Source organism: Felis catus, chromosome D3 (assembly GCF_018350175.1).
Source record: "Felis catus isolate Fca126 chromosome D3, F.catus_Fca126_mat1.0, whole genome shotgun sequence".
NCBI lineage: Eukaryota > Metazoa > Chordata > Mammalia > Carnivora > Felidae > Felis > Felis catus.
The window spans coordinates 630,186-647,995 of record NC_058379.1 but is presented as its reverse complement, the minus strand read 5'-3'; the positions used below and the strand labels follow the sequence as shown (position 1 = coordinate 647,995).

At 52.5% G+C, this 17,810-nt stretch overlaps 1 protein-coding gene across 2 annotated transcripts in view; it reads right to left on the bottom strand.

Annotated features, from left to right (window-relative positions):
* Positions 1–17,810, bottom strand: part of POLE (DNA polymerase epsilon, catalytic subunit) — a 46,067-nt gene that overhangs the window by 18,451 nt on the left and 9,806 nt on the right. For both annotated transcript variants that reach the window (XM_023241229.2, XM_045041257.1), the window contains exons 13-26: positions 16,527–16,659; positions 16,320–16,433; positions 15,978–16,190; positions 15,618–15,725; positions 10,579–10,707; positions 10,392–10,494; positions 10,154–10,300; positions 9,612–9,757; positions 7,422–7,570; positions 6,409–6,501; positions 6,071–6,215; positions 3,220–3,377; positions 2,658–2,853; positions 1,364–1,578 (exon numbers count right to left, since the gene is read on the bottom strand). In XM_023241229.2, coding sequence (XP_023096997.1) covers positions 1,364–1,578; positions 2,658–2,853; positions 3,220–3,377; positions 6,071–6,215; positions 6,409–6,501; positions 7,422–7,570; positions 9,612–9,757; positions 10,154–10,300; positions 10,392–10,494; positions 10,579–10,707; positions 15,618–15,725; positions 15,978–16,190; positions 16,320–16,433; positions 16,527–16,659 — 2,049 coding nt within the window. The remainder of the gene's footprint in view (positions 1–1,363; positions 1,579–2,657; positions 2,854–3,219; positions 3,378–6,070; positions 6,216–6,408; positions 6,502–7,421; positions 7,571–9,611; positions 9,758–10,153; positions 10,301–10,391; positions 10,495–10,578; positions 10,708–15,617; positions 15,726–15,977; positions 16,191–16,319; positions 16,434–16,526; positions 16,660–17,810) is intronic.

The following is a 17,810-nucleotide window of genomic DNA, read 5'->3' as shown; positions in this document are numbered from 1 at the left end:
GCCATTTTCTTAATGATACACAGCAATTCTGCATTTTACTCTCCATGTAATCTGTTTTAGCCTTACACCAAATTCCTTCTTTTGTTAGAACTCTGGGAATTTCTTTTTAAGGAAATATTTGCTCCCCACCCCCTCCACTCCAGACCTTCCTAGCGTAGATGAAAACGCGGATTACTGACGTGTCTAGCTTTATCAGTTACCTACTGCTATACTACAAACCACCTCAAACTCCATGCATCGAAACAGTAACTGTTTTGGTTTATGAGCCTATGATTGAGGTGGTTCTGCCCGGGGTCACTTGTGTGGCCGCTGTGGCCTCCCCTGCAGGTGTGGCAGCTGCTGCAGTTACCTGGTGCTGCCTCTGCAAGGGACCCCCAGCCCCTAGCAGGCTGACCAGGCAGCCAAAGGGCAAGAGCAGAAGCATGAGGCCTCCTGCAACCAGGGTTCACTTCTGCCACATTTCACAGGCCGCAGCAAGTCACAGGACTGCCCAGACTCTGTGCAAGGGAAGGAGTGTCATGGGAGGAACGAGGCCCTGTCACAAACGGTCACAGAAGCACTGCTGTGGCCATCTTTGAAACGTTTTCTCTTGTTGGTGCTTAGCACTTCCTCCATCTGCCCGCTGTTCTCAAGGCTTGTCCGCGGAACCACTTCTAGTCCCTGAGCTCTTGGTGGGAAATTCTGCCATGGTTATACAATGATTCGCAGGAAGAAAACCTATTGTTCTAGAAATCCATGCCCTCAACACAGTTTTTTCCTGTTCCATTCACACAGTCCCTGCACGGTTCAAGCAGCCTGATGAGCGACAGGGTGACAGGAGAACCACTGCTGACCCCGAAGATTCCGTAGTTGGGAGTGGAAGATGCCGTCTGACAGAGCCCTTTGCTGTCACGCTGAACGTGTTTCAGAAGCTGGAAGACATTTCTGTCTGTCGGTAAAGAGAGCTGAGGCTGCAGCACTGGCAGTGCCATGGAGCCTCGGATGCTAGAGCATTCTGTGCAGCTCGCCAGAAAGACCTCTCCAGCCAGGGTGACAATGGTCTCCTCAAGGGTGTGAGTGATCCAGGGCCTGCCCTAGACCTCAACCGAACTCTGTGATGGCTCCCATCATAGCAACCCCCGCTCCAATACACTCTCACATCTCTGTGCCTGCTGACTGACAGGGCACCCTCGGTCTAGGCCCCCACAACCCAGGTTCTGCAGGGGACCAAAGCCCAGTCCCTGTCTTCCACTCCTGACCTCCTGCTCTTCACAAGGAAGCTGACATCGCTACAAAGGGACAGAGGTCCCATAACAGACTCAAGCTTCCAACCCGAACATCCAAGACCGTACGGAATCCCTTCCTTAACCCCAGAAACCCTTACCTCTCTGTGACTGGAGAGCCCTCGGGCTTCCGGGAGATGATGTAGCGGCAGCTCAGCCCCGCGTCCTTCACCATCTGATCCCCCAGGAACTCAGCCAGGCGCTTGGCTGTGCTGATAGACGTGGACTTCTGCTCCCCATAATCTTCCAGCTTCCGAGACATGGAGCGGTTCTCAGAGATCAGCTCAAACAGCTCAGAATCAGGCATGTTCGCGGCCTGGAGAGGCAACGAGCAGATCACACAGAAGGAACAGAGCGCTCTCCCAAGCTCATTGGGACATCTCCCCCGAGTAGCGAGCTTCTCCAGCCTGATGGGCTGAAGGCAGCGGTACAACACGGTTGTCTCATGCCAGTGAGTAGCCACGCTACAAACCCACACACAAAACCTTAAATTCCATTTTGTCGAACTATGTGGAAAACATTAAAAGACATTTACTGAGCTACTGACACCAAAGTTAACAGAAAAGAGGAAAGACAGAATTAGTGATATTTTTCTCCTAAAACAAAAAGAAAACTAGGGAAAGGAGGAGCCAGGAAACAGGAGAGACACTAGCCCCCTGGAGAGCCATGGGACTAAGAAGGGAGGAGTCGGAGCAGTCTGAGGACAAATAGCTATATCTGTACCTGTGCACATGCACCCCTGACCCCCCGGGCCTGCTGTCCCATGTGCACACATCCCTGACCCCCCAGCCCTGACATCCTGGAAGATTTGTTTGGATCCTGTTTCGTGTGTTTTTCTCTCTTGGTGCTTACTCTCATGTACGGGCCAACTCTATAGAACAAGACAATATGCCTCAAGCTGCAGCAGCCCACAAAGCAAAGGAAGCCAGAAAAGTTCTAGAATATCCATCCCAGTATTCCTTTCGCTTAGAAAACATTAAAATAGTGAAAAAAGCCTATATGATACCCAACATTTACAGATTAAATTAAGTAGTGCAAACTTGACAAACACAGACTAAAGAGTAACAAATAATGATAGATCCCATGAGAAGGTATGTGCAAGGTAAGCCAACACTGTCATTTAAATTGTAGAAATTGCATATTCATTAACAGGGCCTACAAAGTAAAAAAAAAAAATCAAAGAAGCTGATGGGATCACTGGTAAAGTTTTCTCTTACAAATCCTTTCACTATGCTAGGTGCCTCCTTCCTGGAATTCTGTCACTGGGCACAGGGTCCGACCGAGAGGGACTGAGAGGCACCGACTACGAAGTCCTGTTTCATCAGAATCAGCTCTGACTCACCCTGTTCGCCAGGAGCCTGCAGGACCCTCACGGCCAGGTGGAGGGCGGCTCACCTTACTGTACAGCACGTCCAGCCAGTAGTCAGCCACCTTGGCGACGGAGCCATACACTTCTTCTAGGGTGCTGCCCTTGAGGAAGGCCTCAAACACTGAGGACTGGAAGATTTTAATCAGCTGCAGCTCCCCCCGGCGTTTGATCTCGAAGCCCTTTAGCTCAGCCAGGGAACCGTCCTCGTTGAAGACAGCATATCTGGAATCATAGGCGAGCCCAGCGGTGAATGGGGGCCTGGGATGCTGGCTGTTAGTCACTGGCTCTCCACCTTCCCCTTCTCCGTCCAACCCTCCCCTCCAGCATGTACTAGGCAGCAAACATCTCCCCACCCTGAGGTTCATATTTCTGACATAAAAACAACATAAGAGGCTGCAGCCTGTAGAACGAGAATCTAGCAGGTGGAGAGCAGAGATGGCGGGATCTGTGTTGGCAACAGCTTTCCATACTGAAACAAAAAGGTCAAGAAATAGAAGTAGTCCCATCTGGCCTCCTGGTCCACTTCCCGGATGGGTTGTTAAATCTCATTCATTTTCTCCCCAAGCACAAAGGCTGTGGGATTCCTACCTCTTCTTCAGTTTCTTGCCCTCTTCCTTGGAGGCTGGAAGGATCATGGCAAGGTAGGGTCCATCAACCTCAAAAAAGATGCTGTTCTCTGAGCGGGTGACATAGGTGAGTGAGGCTGGCTCAGTCAGCTCCTGGTACTGATCATTGGTGAAGCCTTCCTGCAAAACAAGAGGAAGTGGAGGCAGCTTCACTCCTGACCATCCAAACCTCGAAGTGACCAGTTGCCTGTGAGGACTGACCAGACCAACAAACTGGGGTTCTTCCATACAGTGGACACCACTCAGCCAGAGAAAAAGGCCAAGTTGTGACACGTGTCAGAAGTGGATGAACCCAAACACATTCTGCCAAGCCCAGAAGCTTATACACCTTGTTTCCATTCACAGGACATTCTGGAAAAGGCAGAATTAGCGTTGCAAAGGAACACACTAGGTAGCCAGGGTCTAGAGGAAGAGAGGGAGAAAGGCTGGTGATAGAGGCAGCACTCGGGAACTTCTGAGGGGTGGAACTTTTCCATGTTCTCTGCGGTGGTGGAAACAGGACCCTGTGTGGCTCAAAACCCACAGAACTGCACTCTATGAAGCGTGAATTTTACTGTAAGCAAATTAAAAAGCATCCAACCAGGATGTCGGGCAACCCCAAGGGAAACTGCAGACTGGGACAAACAATCCCACTGAAGGGCCGGTTTCAGTCACTTTGGCAAACCTGGTTGTGATGAGGTAATACAGACTAAAGACAGTAGCAACTATACACACACACTGTGCCATAGTCGGTTAAGTTTACGGCACACGGTGGCACGATCCTGAAGCCGTTTTACAATTTTACACACACACTAGTGAACAAATAAACATATTGAGAAAATGAGGGACAGGCTTCTCACTGCAAGAGAAAGAAGTGACTAACGGAAAGGGGACTAGATTGGGGCTGGACATATAGATGTGGACTCATGTCCTTTATGTACATACATATGTTTTTTAAATGTTTTGAGAGAGAGAGCGTGCGCGCGCACGTGCGTGTGACAGAGAGTGTGAGTGGGGAAAAGGGGTGGAGAGGGAGAGGGAGAGAGACTCCTAAGTAGGCTCCATGCCCAGCGCATAGCCCAATGTGGAGTGTGATCCCACAACCCCGGGCCCATGACTTGAGTCGAAACCAAGAGTCGGCCACTCAACTGACTGAGCCATCCAGGCTCCCCTTGCATTTCGTACTTTAAAGTGCACGCGCAGGGGCGCCTGGGTGGCTCAGTCAGTTGAGTGTCTGACTTCGGCTCAGGTCATGATTTCACAGCTTGTGGGTTTGAGCCCCACGTCTGGCTCTGTGCTAACAGCTCGGAGCCTGGAGCCTGCTTCCAATTCTGGGTCTCCCTCTCTCTCTCTCTCTGCCCTCTCCTGCTCATGCTGTCTCTGTCTCTCAAAAATAAACATTAAAAAGAAAATTAAAGTGCACACGCAGAGAAATAAACCTAGATGCATGCGTGGACAGGGCGATCAGGCATATACATATCTCCTAGCTCAATCTGAGAACAGCTAGAAGCAGTTACACCCAGCAGCAATGAGCATCTGCACTTGACCTTGGTTTCCAATACCCTCTCCAATAAAAGGAACCTGGTTCCTCAGAGAAATGGCGGATTCCAGGGTGAGGACTAGGATAACCAAGATGAGGCTAGAGCGCCTTCAGGACCAAGAAGTAAGAAAGTGCTAAAGAAATAAATTAATTAAATTAAAATGCCCCAAACCCGAACCACAGACCAGGGACACGTGTCAGGAATACGTAGGCAAATGTGAAGGAGGCCCTAGCAGCCCAGGAGGAATGAGCTGAGTCACAAAACACCAGGGCAGGCCTGGGTTGTAACCCAGTCTAACCAATATCGACGACGAAGAGAACTGCTGGGTGGAAAGAGGGGTGATACGCTTCCTTACAGAGGGATTCCAATAAATGTACCAGGACTGTGGGAAAGCGGGAGCCACCGTTGCGGAACGTCATCGCAGAACAACTGTCACTCAAACCAGTGAAAATTAGGGAGACACAGGACATCTGCACGGTCTCAAGTATCTCTAGGGTTCTTCAAGGCTCTGGTGGCTTTAACACATGGCCAGACTCTCTGACACCCCTGCCCGCCGGCGTCGGCTCGATGCCTCGCTCCAGCAGCAGTACAGGGCGGGGAGACGGCAGCTGTGCCCGGTGACCAGAAGCGCAGACCCTGACACCATGCAACCAAAGAATGAAACACGGGTCATCTCGCTAGCGTGCCTTAAAAAATGCAAATAATCTCATTTGATAAGATACAACAAACATGATAAGAAACAACAAACCCAAATGAGGGGCAGCCAACAAGACACCTGAGCAGGGCTTACTGAAGACAGGGAACTGCCAGCCTGGGGGGACTAAGAAGACAGGAGCCCTGGAGAAACCGGGAAATCCAAACAAAGACTGTGGCTTGGTTATGGGGCTGCGCCAACGTGAACTTCTTAGTTCTGATAAGCGTGCCACGGTTTATATATGTGAACTAACGTTAGAGGAAAGAGGCTGAAGCATATATACAAATTGCGTTTTACTTTTAAAACTTTTCTGTAGATCTGAAGTTACCTCAAAATACAAACTTAAAAGCGAAATAGTCTGCTGCTGTCCTACAGGGAACACAGACTCACTCGAGTGTGAGCACAGCATTTTCTGTATAGATCCTCAGGCTACAGAAGAATCTGAACAGCGTCAAGCAGGGTGACGTGACGTTAGGAAGGGGAACGTGCCAGTGTGACAGCCGATGCAGTCCCCCCCCCCCCCCAAATCCCCATCAGAGTAGAGACGTTAAGAACCCAGGCCCAGAGATAGCAGGCCCTCCCTGGAGACCCAGGCTCACCTTGACCATGATGTTTAACATGGCCCCAGGGTAGGAGATGGTCACCTTGGGTTTTTTTACACTGGTCGTCTTGATGACAAAGTTTTCAGGGAAGCTGTTGGGCAAGACGCACCATATTCCGTCTGTGTCCAGCTCTAAGGGCCTCCTTTAGAAAGAGAGAAACGAGGCCACATGGATGCTGGACCATGGCCTCCATGCAGGAAGTACCCAGTGTGAAGGCCCTTCCAGGCCGTGGACCCAAAAACACAATGCCCACATGCGCACTCCCCGTCTGTGCCCCCCAGCCTTCCCCCCCCAGGCTGTCCACTCCCGGCAGCTGACCAGAGCACAGCGCTCACCCGATCTGCTCGATCAGTTCCCGCGCCTGGGTGATGATGTTGGCTCCCGTGAAGCAGACAATGCCTGCCATTTCCATGGAGTACCAGCGAGCCCTGAGGAAGACAGTCACAGCCTGGGGGTGGGGTGGGTAGGGCTCCCCACAAAGGGTCCTTAGAGGAGGTCAGGAGGACACCACAGAGGGGACGTCTGAAGTGGGGCAGGAACCGTGGCAGCACGGGGCATGCTGAGGACACTCCTCCGCCTTGCTTCAGGGTGTGGGGCTGGAGGCGGCATGCTCTCTCGGTACCCGCCCAGATGGTCCCGTGCCCCGCCCCCCCTCCCACGAGCCCTCTCCCTCTGTCCCCAGCTCCACCTCGTGCCTTCTCCATCTCCCAGACCCGACGCTCATCCTCCGACTTCTCAGGGAAAGCACAGGCCCACAAACACCCTCAACTCCCCGCCAGACACCTGCCTCGTTGCCCCCAAACCAGGTCTCACCCGCAAGGTCGGGCGCCCAGAGGCCGGCCCCTCCCGGCCCCGCTTTCCTCCCCCTCATCCAAACCCAACAAACCCCAGCACCCCATCATTCTCCTCCAGAGCCTCCATGCTGCTGCTCCTCACGACCCTGCCCACGGTGGCCAGGCCTCTACAGCCTGCTCTCCCCAAGGCCCTCACCCACCTGGCTGTACATCTCCATCAGAAAGAGCATCCATCTTGGCTTTCAGACCCCTCCACTCCTGGCCATCCTGACTTCTCAGACAGCTTTACAACCCCCATGGCTCACGTGGTGCTTTTTCAGGACGGCCTAGCCCCTCTACAGCCCCCAAGTTATGCCATTCACCAAGTCACATAAATACACTGGAAACTGCCAAATCACCGTCTCCAGCCCAAGACATTCCGACAACACATCTGTGGTACGGATCCCTGGCAGTCCAGACGCTCTGGGTCAGCGCAGCCGGACGCCCGCACCCCCGCGCCCGCCCCAGCTCTCCCCCCGCGCTCCACGGAGTGAGGCCCTCGGCCGGGAGCCCACCCTTTGCGCATGACGTAGCCGTAGAAGGAGTTCAGGATGCACTTGTGTGCCAGCTGCAGGGAGTCGTACAGGACCTCCATGTTCTTGCAGCGCTTCACTTCGGCGGCGTCGCCCACCTCCACGGCCGCAGACAGCTTCTTCTTCCACACCTGGAACCACACGCGCACCGATCACCAACTCGGCTCCTCCAGCTCAGTCTACAGTCCACGGCCCGGCATTCTCATACTGTGAAAATGTCAAATCTATAGAAACCTTCAAAACCCAATACAAGTGAAGACTATAGACACATCCGGAAAAACAACCGCTGATGCTCTGCCACGTTTCCTTATCCCGTTCTCTCTAGTGGCACAGCCAGATGAACAGGGCAGACATCATGACCGACCCCCTAGAGACTCCAGCACATGGTTTCTTTTTTTTTTTTTTAACGTTTATTTTTGAGAGACAGAGCGACAGCGCGTGCACAAGCACACAAGTTGGGGAGGGGCAGAGCGAGAGGGAGACACAGAATCTGGTGGAGGCTCCAGGCTCTGAGCTGTCAGCACAGAGCCCGACACGGGGCTCAAACCCACAAACCATGAGACCCTGACCTGAGCCGAAGTCGGACGCTTAACTGGCTGGGCCACCCAGGCGCCCCAAGTGTCCAACTCTTGATTTCAGCTCAGGTCACGATGCCAGGGTTGTGGGACAGGGCCTGTGTTGGGCTCCTCACTGAGTATGGAGGGTGCTTAAGATTCTCTCTCTCTGCCCCTCTCCTGCGTGCGCTCTCTTTCTAAAAAAAAGTAATAAAGTAATATAAAGAAAGAAACAATTCAGATATTTGTTGAATGCCTACTATGTGCCTGGTATTGTGTAGACTCTGAAGAACAAGACAGACACTTTTAGTGCTTGTCTGAAAAGAGAGAGAGAGAGAATAAGTAACTTAATAGTTAATTAACATGAAATGGTATGGCAGTTCCTCAAAAGGTTAAAAACGGAATTAGCACATGACCCAGCAATCCCGTCTGGGTGCACAGTCAAAAGAATGACATCAGGGACTTCAAGAGATTTGCACACCCACGTTCACAGCGGCATTCTTCACAGTGGCCAAACCGCGGAAGCAACCCAGTGTCCGTGGACAGGGGGCGGATGCACACGATGTGGTGCATACACACAACGGAGAACCATTCAGCCCCCGACAGGAGATTCTGACACCCGCGACTACACGGACGAACCCGGAGGACACGACACGAAGGGAAAGGAGCCGTCATAAGAGACAAACACCGCGTGAGTCCACTTCCGTGAGGGCCTAGAGGAGCTGGACTCAGAGACCGAAAGTGGGATGGGGGGCTTGTGGTTAAATGGTGCCGAGTTTTAGTTCTGCGAGATGAAGAGTTCTGGCAAGGGCCGGGGGTGGTGGCTGCATAACAGTGTGAACGTACCCAACGCCACAGAACCGTGCACTTAAAAACGTTAGGTTTTATGTCGCGTATCTTTTACAGTGATAAAGTCTATCAGAGCAGGGACCTTACTGAGTCCAACAATGAAGGAAGGTCTTTCAGGGAAAAGAACCTCATTTGCTTAAGTATAAAGCTACGATTTGTCATGACAACTGAGGTGGTATGTGTCTTCCCTGATCCTCCTGGATGAGCCAGGCCAGTAAATCACCCGAATTTGTCCCCATCGGAGGCTGGTAAACTACGGCCACATGGCCAATACCGTGCTCATGCAGCCTCCGCTTCTGCTCCGCTGCTCACCTCCCTGCTGCAGCGGACACGGCTCCGTTCCTATCAAATTTTATTTATAAAAAGTCTGCCCACCCATAGTCAGCTGATCCCTGCTCTAAATAAATATTTCAAAAGCAATCATTCAAAATAGTTTCAAGGCCTCAGGCCCTTAAGTCCTCAAAACTAAAAATAACCGAGGGGCGCCTGGGTGGCTCAGTTGGTTATGTGTCTGACTCTTGAGCTCATCCTAGGTCTTGGTCTCCAGGTCATGAGTTTGGGCCCCTCGCTGGGCTCCACACTGGGCATGAAGCCTACTTAAAAACAAGAAACAAACAAACTCAAAACTGTGCATTCAATTACTTTCCAAACGTGTGAGGCTGGGAGCCACAAATCCTAACTGGGGAAGTCATGACTGTCCAGACAGCACCAAGCAAGGAATCTCATCTCAGAAACTAGACTGTTCTCACTTCACAAAGGTCAGACTCGCCTTGTGGAGTCCCTTGAACTCATAGCGCCTGTCCCGGAAGGCGCGCACCGTGTCCACATAGAAGGAGTTCTCCCGCTGGCAGATGGTGGTGAGGCGCTCCTCCACCCTGGTCACGTGGATCTTCTTGTAGGCCTTCCGGCAGTAATCTGCGGCACAATTGAGAGCAGGGGAGCATGTGAGACCCCAAACAGGAGATAGCCGGGCCACCCGTACGTAGCCAAAGAAGTCAGGATAAGGCCGACACCAACAAATGAAGCTTCCCAGGTCAGTACGGAGGAGCACGAAACTCAGAGAGACAGTACTGGTTTATCCTATCAAAGGACAGCCCAGTGTGAACGGGCCAAATTCGGCAAGAGCCCGGGAAGCAGAATTCATCATCCGAACATTCACTGAGGGAGAAATAAGGAAAGGGAGGCTAGGAAGAGATAGTTCACAGTGATCTCCTCTCTCATCTAGTGCAACATCTAGTTTAGATGACATCAAGCTGTGACATACCAGAAAGGCCCAAGTCAGAGGAACCACAGTGTTTGGAAACCGCTCACCTGAGAGCCTCCGCTTCTCATATTTAGCCTGCTCCTCGCGGGACAGCTCGTGAAAGGCCCGGGCTGGGCCCTCTGCAGTCAAGGGAGGGAACTTCTCTGACTCCAGCTGGTGCTGGATCCGATGGTACTCGCTGCGACTGGCTGGCACTAGGAGGGCGACAGAGGAGAGTCTGTGACAGAGACCTATGCACCCGCTGCCTGCTGAGCCACCCGGCCCCTGCCCCTGGGTCGCACTCACTGAACTCGCCCCTCCACTGCCAGGCCATCTTCCTCTGGCAGTCTGCTCCAGGCTTGTTGAAGTCACAGGCAGCACAGGTGGCCTCGTCCACCACGGCAGAGGGCTGGGGGTGGGGAGGGTGGGGGGAGGGCAGCAGTTAGTATTTGGGCAGAAAAGAGCTCGATTCTGACAGGGGAATCCATCTCACCTGCAGGCGGTTCGTCAGGATGATGTTGGGGTACATGGCCCCCACATCCAGGTGGTAGATAAGGGGACACTCGATTCTGTTTGGGACATCTTTCAGGGAGGTGAGCTTGGTCTTAATCTGATCACACACCTATGGAGAAAGGAGAAAGACTGTATAGACAGTAACAAAGCAAGCACATGGGTCCCAGAAGGACAGCAGACGCTGGCCATCAATGCTAGGTCCGGGAGGTACAGGAGCCTCACAAGGAAAGAACCCTAAGGAGCACAGCATCTCGGGAAGCAGCAGCCTCCACTCCAGAGGACCTTTTGGGACTGGGAGAAAACTGAAAGAGTGTGGCCTCAGATGGCAGGGCCCACCCGCCAGCAAGGTGTAAGACCCAGCTCGAGTATCAACAGCACCCTTCCTGGGTGCCCTGTGTGCACGCACAGTGTGGGCATGTGATATCCCTGCCTCAGCAGCCCCTCACCTGACACATGAGAAGCTCAAGAGCTTAGCAGGGGCTCAAGCACAGGCGCCCTTAGCCCAAATGCCACACTCTGAACCTCGGTGCTAGATGGTCCCCAGCATTACTTTACAAACCGATGAATCAGATTTGTTTCCAGCCAGAGGTTAAACTGTTATCTAAAAAAACCCTCCTGGTACCTAACACCTAGATATCCTGCATGAAATACGAGGACTATCCCTGTAAATGCAGAACTGAGTTTCTAAGTTACCCCAGAGGGCAAGAGCGAAGAGTAGACTCAAAACCAGAGCAGAGAGCTACATCAGCAGTGGCCTGGCAGAGGCCAGGCTCTGGGTCGGGGTCTCTAGGACCACTCCCAGGTGCAGTGACTCGCAGTGCAAGGACACAGAACTCAATCAGCAAAGGGGAAAGGCACTGGGGCAAGGTCAGGAGGAGGTCAGGCTCAAGCTGGGATGAGCTTAATTCTCCCGGCATCAAACCGGGACATGTGCCTGATGCCATCTTGCTCATGGACCCAGTGCCCAGAGTGTTCACTGAGCACTGGGCACCTGGGCACCTTGGCCCACACACACCCAAACCACACTCCCAGGAGGACAATGCTCCGTGTGAACAAGTGTCTGCACGAGTGAGCGAGGTTCAGGAGGGACTCCTGTCCGAGAAAGGAGAGAAACCTCCCTCCTGAGACCCGAGCTCCCGGCCTCACGAGCAGGCCTTTCTGAGGTCGGCTGCCTTGGCCCAGGGTGTGTGCACTCCCGCACGGTTCTCGTGCCTCCTCGGGGACAGGAAGCCTGCACACAACAGGGGGACGATACAGAACCCCCCCAAAAAGGCAGGACCAACAAAGGCCACCTCTGTGAAAGAATAAACTACAAGTCTGCTCACCAAAATCACATCTCCTCTGGGCTGCACATCTGGCACCGCAGGCTAGTCCCTCTAATAAGTGTGGGGTTTACGTTACACTCCACTGGATCTGGGAACTCTCCGGCCCAGGAACCAGGTGACAAGGGACCCCGGCCACAAACAACCATCAAAGTAACTGATGGCCCCTGAAGGGCTGCAGGAGACTCCCTGCTGAATACAAATTCACATCCCAAAATCACAGAGCGTGGGAAGAAACACCCCTATGACCGACAGCAGACACAGGAGGAGGAGGCCGAGAACCCGAGAGAATAAGCCTCCCAGAGTAAACGTGGGGAAACTAGCACAATTAAAAATACTAAAGACCAAGCCCTAAATAAAACAGGGAGAGAAAGAGTCCACTTTTTTTTTTTTTAATGTTTATTTTTGAGAGAGAGAGACACAGAGTGCGAGTGGAGGAGGATCAGAAAGAGAGGGAGACAGAACACGAGTGGGTGAGGGGCAGAGAGAGAGGGAGACACAGAAGCAGAAGCAGGCTCCAGGCTCCGAGCTGTCAGCACAGAGCCCGATGTGGGGCTAAAACTCACAAACGATGAGATCAGACCTGAGCCGAAGTCGGATGCTTAACCAACTGAGCAACCCTGGTGCCCCTAAAACTAACTGTCTTCTAATGGTCATATATTCACTCTCCCAAAACTAATACCTGATTACGTCATAACATTAATATGTACTTATCTGGTAAGTTCATTCTGCACAAAACATACACATCAGAACTGGAGAATTAGTATATTTAGAAGTTAATCTAATGACTCAGGAAACCTCTGGATGGGACCAGATAATAAATATCTTAATTTAGGTTTTGTGGCCACACAATCTGTCACAATCTTTTTTTTATAACATCTTTAAATGTAAAAGCTATTCTTAGCTTGCTGGTTACACAGGCCTCATGGGCTATAGTTTGCCAACGTCTGTTATAGACATTTAAGAATAGAGAAAACCAGGGGTGCCTGGGTGGCTCACTTGGTTAAGCGTCCGACTTCAGCTCAGGTCATGATCTCACGGTTTGTGGGTTCAAGCCCCACATCGGGCTCTGTACTGACAGCTCAGAGCCTAGAGTCTGCTTTGGATTCTGTATCTACCCCTCTCTCTGCGCTCCCCTGCTCTCTCTCCTCTCAAAGATAATGAACATTAAAAAAAAAAAATGCTTAAAAAAGAATAGAGAAAACTAAAAAACATCTGAATAAATACGAAGACTAACCAGGAGAGTAGCCATCTTTTTTTTTTTTTAATGAAATATGTTAAATTTGGAAGTCATATTAGAAAAATCATTTGAGGGGCGCCTGGGTGGCGCAGTCGGTTAAGTGTCCGACTTCAGCCAGGTCACAATTTCGCGGTCCGTGAGTTTGAGCCCCGCGTCAGGCTCTGGGCTGATGGCTCGGAGCCTGGAGCCTGTTTCCAATGCTGTGTCTCCCTCTCTCTCTGCCCCTCCCCCGTTCATGCTATGTTTCTCTCTGTCCCAAAAATAAATAAAAAACGTTGAAAAAAAAAAAATTAAAAAAAAAAAAAAAAAAAGAAAAATCATTTGAATGCAAAATTGCCTTTAGTATTAAACTCCTTAAGGGGCGCCTGGGTGGCTCAGTTAAGCATCATTCGACTCTTCATTTCAGCTCAGGTCATGATCTCACGGTCGGGAGATCAAGCCCCGCATCAGGCTCTGCGCTGTGTGTGGAGCCTGCTTGGGATTCTCTCTCTCTGCACCCCTACCCCTGCAAGCTCTCTCTCAAAAAACAAAACACAACAACAAAACATTCCTTAAAACCCTCCAAAGTAGTCAAAATAAAAAAACACACCAAAAATTATACAGCAACAATGACTAAAAGGAAGAACGTTTATCATATACAACAGAAAATACCAGAAGTATTAGTATTTGTTCCTAGTTGAATTTTAAGCAAATCAATCATTTGAATAATCACTCCATCCTTCTCCACCCTGAGGCAGGTCCTGAAATGCCAATGAGGAGGCCCACAGAGACAGTCCAGGTAAGAGGGGAGGGAGGCACAGTTCCCACGGAACACACCTACGCTGCCGAGATCCCCAGCTGGCACCTCCCATCAGCATCCTCGGGATGAGATGGCCCCTCGGGAACAAAGAGATGAGTCCAGTGCCCTCTAGAACACACTTTAGAAACCGCGAAGGAGCCATACTCCGTCCTCTAGGAGCCTACTGCTGGATTCGCCAGGGTGTCTAGAGTCCCTCCAATCAGCATATCTTTGTTCTCACTCATTTCACTGTTTCTTCAAGTTGAAAGTGTGTTCCTTCTAAGGTGTTAACTCACATTTGTTCTTTAGCCTAGCCACTCTTCTAGATTGTTCTTAGTTCCTTTTTTTTTTTTTAAGTTTTTTTAATATTATTTGTTTTTGAGACAGAGAGTGTGAGCAGGGGAGTGGCAGAGAGAGAGGGAGACACAGAATCCGAAGCAGGCTCCAGGCTCCGAGCTGTCAGCACAGAGCCCAACGTGGGGCCTGAACTCAAGAGCCGTGAGACCATGACCTGAGCCGAAGTCGGATGCTTAAGCGACTGAGCCACCCAGGCGCCCCCAGGTTGTTCTTAGTTCTTAAAGTGTATGGTAGCTGGAGCTGACAACAGCTGCACAGCACTTTACAGTGTACAAACACAGCTTTCTCACGTGTGAGAGACCAGAGAGCACAAACAGGGGAGGGGCTGAGGGAGAGGGAGAATCTTAAGCAGGCTCCACGCCCAGCACAGAGCCCAGCGTGTGGCTTGATCTCAGGACCATGAGATCGTGACCTGAACTGATATCAAGAATCTATTAAGAGTTGGATACTTAACTGACTGAGCCACCCAGGCGCCCCTGTAACCACATTCTTATTCGAATTCTGCCTAGTGAGTCTGTTCTGAGACATTTCTTAGAGAGAGACAGACAGAGAGGAGAGACGGGGAGAACGAGGAGAGAATCTCTGCCCTGAGCGTGGAGCCTGATGCGGGTCTCCATCTCACAACGTCAAGATCATGACCCGAGCTAAAATCAAGAGTCACATGCTTAACTGACAGACCCACTCATCTGCCCATGTTATGACACATTTCTTGAAATCAATCCTAAAACTCGTAAAAGCTCCAAACCACTAGTAACTCAATATGCTGTAGTGTTGAGCAGTGCCCAACAGACACACCTGAGAAGTGCCACGTTCAAATAAGACAAGCAAGGCGGGAGGTACCTGGGGTCTCTAGGCACGTAGCACTTGTAAATGGTGCTTTCTAACCATTATTGGACAGTTTTTACAGTCACTATATTCTACTCTGTCAGTCATCTGTAGGAATTGACTGTCATCACTTTTAAAGTCTCCTGAACAACAAAAATTAAAACCAATGGCTCCTCACTGCCTACAAAATAAAGTCCAAATGAACTGGGCATAAGGCCTATCCCTCGCCTTTGTCCTGCGTCCACCCACCACGATGTTCTAAGCAATAGCCAGCTCAAGACCCCACGGCCAACTTGTGAATCTCTACCATCTCCCAAAGCCCAGTCATTCACTGTAACCACAACACTGTCCTGTGCCCCCCAAGCAGACCAGAACAGACTCTGTATCACCAGGCTCGGAGCCCAAGTACCAGCACACAGTAGGTGCATGCTACTGAAAGCAGCCAGTCTACAAGCAGGGCGTGTGAAGACAGTCTCTCCTGGCCCCCGGAGCGTTACCTCTTGGAAGTTGGTGACCTGCTCCATGGGCACCTTCTCCTCTTCCTCAATGGCATGACGCATGGTCTTCTCCACCCGCTGCAGCAGGAGGTCAAAGGCGGCAGGATTCTAGTACAGATGACCAAGAGAGGACGCAAGTGAGAAGGGAAAACGCCCTCACACGTACCCAACTACCTCGGGCAGGACACTGCGGGGACTGGCCCGGAGAAGCCAAGGGCTTGTCCCGCAGCACCTCAGTCAAGGACAGGCCAGACAAGGGAGGACTGGTGAGGGACCCACAGGGAAAGAAAGGGGTGAGGGCTGTACTGCAGCCCTGGAGGCTTCTGGGTCTCAGCCCTCGGGAGAGCGGGGAGGGCTCACCATCCTGAACCGGCAGGGGATGTCACTGCGGAACACGCCCGACTCCAGGGCCTCCACGTGGCCACCCACATAGGTCTCGGCGTCCAGCACGTGGCCATCATCAGTCAGCTTGTTAAACTCCTGCTCCTGCTTGTTGGGGAAGACGATGTTGGCATGGAAGGCCTGCACCATCAACAAGGCCTCACACAGCGTCCCGGAGCCCTTCCGCAGCACCTGCGGGGGAAAAGCCAGACTTCAAACCAAACGCCAAAATCACACAGCTGCATCCACGGCAGCCGCCGGGGACGAGCTCCGAGGGCCGGCGGGCTGACACTGGCACACGGGGCCGGGAGATGCACTGACCTCGTCAGGCTCCATGGGGATAATGGTGCAGAGGGCGAATATGAAGGGGTGGACGTATTTCATGTACAGGTAGTACGTGGCCACCGCGTCTGACACCGAGTATGTGGCCAGAGTCTGAGGAGAGAACACAGGGCGGTAAGAGCGACAAGGAGCCGGGCAGGCACCGTGTGGGAGCTACAGGTAAAGGCCGTGAGGAGAGGCGCATGCCTGGGGCTGCTCGGTGGCCATCCGGCACATGTCTTCAGGGTCCAGCTCCACGGGGTCGTAGCCCAACTTGGCTTTGGCAGCCGCCTTGAGGTTGTGACTGCCCACAGGAAGGTAACTGTCCCTCTTCACCCACCTAGGAACAAGAACACGTGCAAAGGTCAGAGATGGCTCTGAGACACAGCCCACGCACTGCGAGAGGCAGCCCCGCTGGACACGACACAGAAAGACGCCTCGTCCCAATAGGTATGCCAAGGATTGCCACCGAGACCCCGCATGGCACAGGCGCCTCGCGAAGCCTCTATCCCAGATCCAGGTAATCTCACAGATACGCCCACAAACACAAGGAAACGCCAGTCTCCCGAGTCCCACGGCCTCCCTCTGTCCCTTGTGGAGAGAGAGAATGCTGAGCAGGAGGGAGCCCTCAGCCCCCCAGCTTGTCCCATGGGACTGCCAGTCTGCCCTGCTCTCCCCCACCCGGCTCAGGCCCTCTTCTTAACCTCCTCTCTGCTTACACAGTCCCTTCGGCACGGAAACCGGGGGCTACCCTGTGCCCCTCACCCTCACACCTGTCTGCAAATCCTCCCTGTGAGGCAGCTCCGAGACGGATGTGGTCGTGTCCCTGGCGCCCACAGCTCTCTCTTGACTGCATCAAGTCTCCCCTCCCTCAGCCTCCAGACCCTTGGCCATCCTCACCCCTAGAAGTGCCCCTGGGGTCTCCCAATATTGCCGCCTCCTCTGAAGTCCCCCCCCCAATCCTTTTTCTTCTCTTCTGGAATCCGTTGATCACCACGCCCCCTATAAGTGGGGTTCCCAGGCCTGCTTCTACCTAGAACCCACCCTCCTGCTCCAGAGCCCACCCCAAACCCTGAGAACCAACATTCCCTGTGCCCCAGGTGCCCCTGCCCCCCGCCCAGGTCTGTGGATGCCCAAGTCCACCCCTCTCCTCACTCCCATCTGCCCCCTCCGGCCCCCATCATAATGCCAGGCCCCCCAAGATAAAATCTGCCTCCCCACAGGGTACAGGAGGCCCACAAGAGCTCCTTTCTCTCCAGCCTGGACACCCCTGGCTGCAGCACCCTCACCTCCATGGGGAGCTCTCACAGCACCAGGGCCTCACTCAACCCGGCCTCTTTCTGTTCTGGCTTCCCCAGCCCGAGGCCTGACACTGATGTGTTTGCTGGTGGAAGGAGTAATGAACACACAAGGGAAGACAGCACGTCCCCAGACCCAGCCACAGCCGCTGTCCTTGAAGGTGATGGAGCTGCAACAGAGGCCACCATCCTC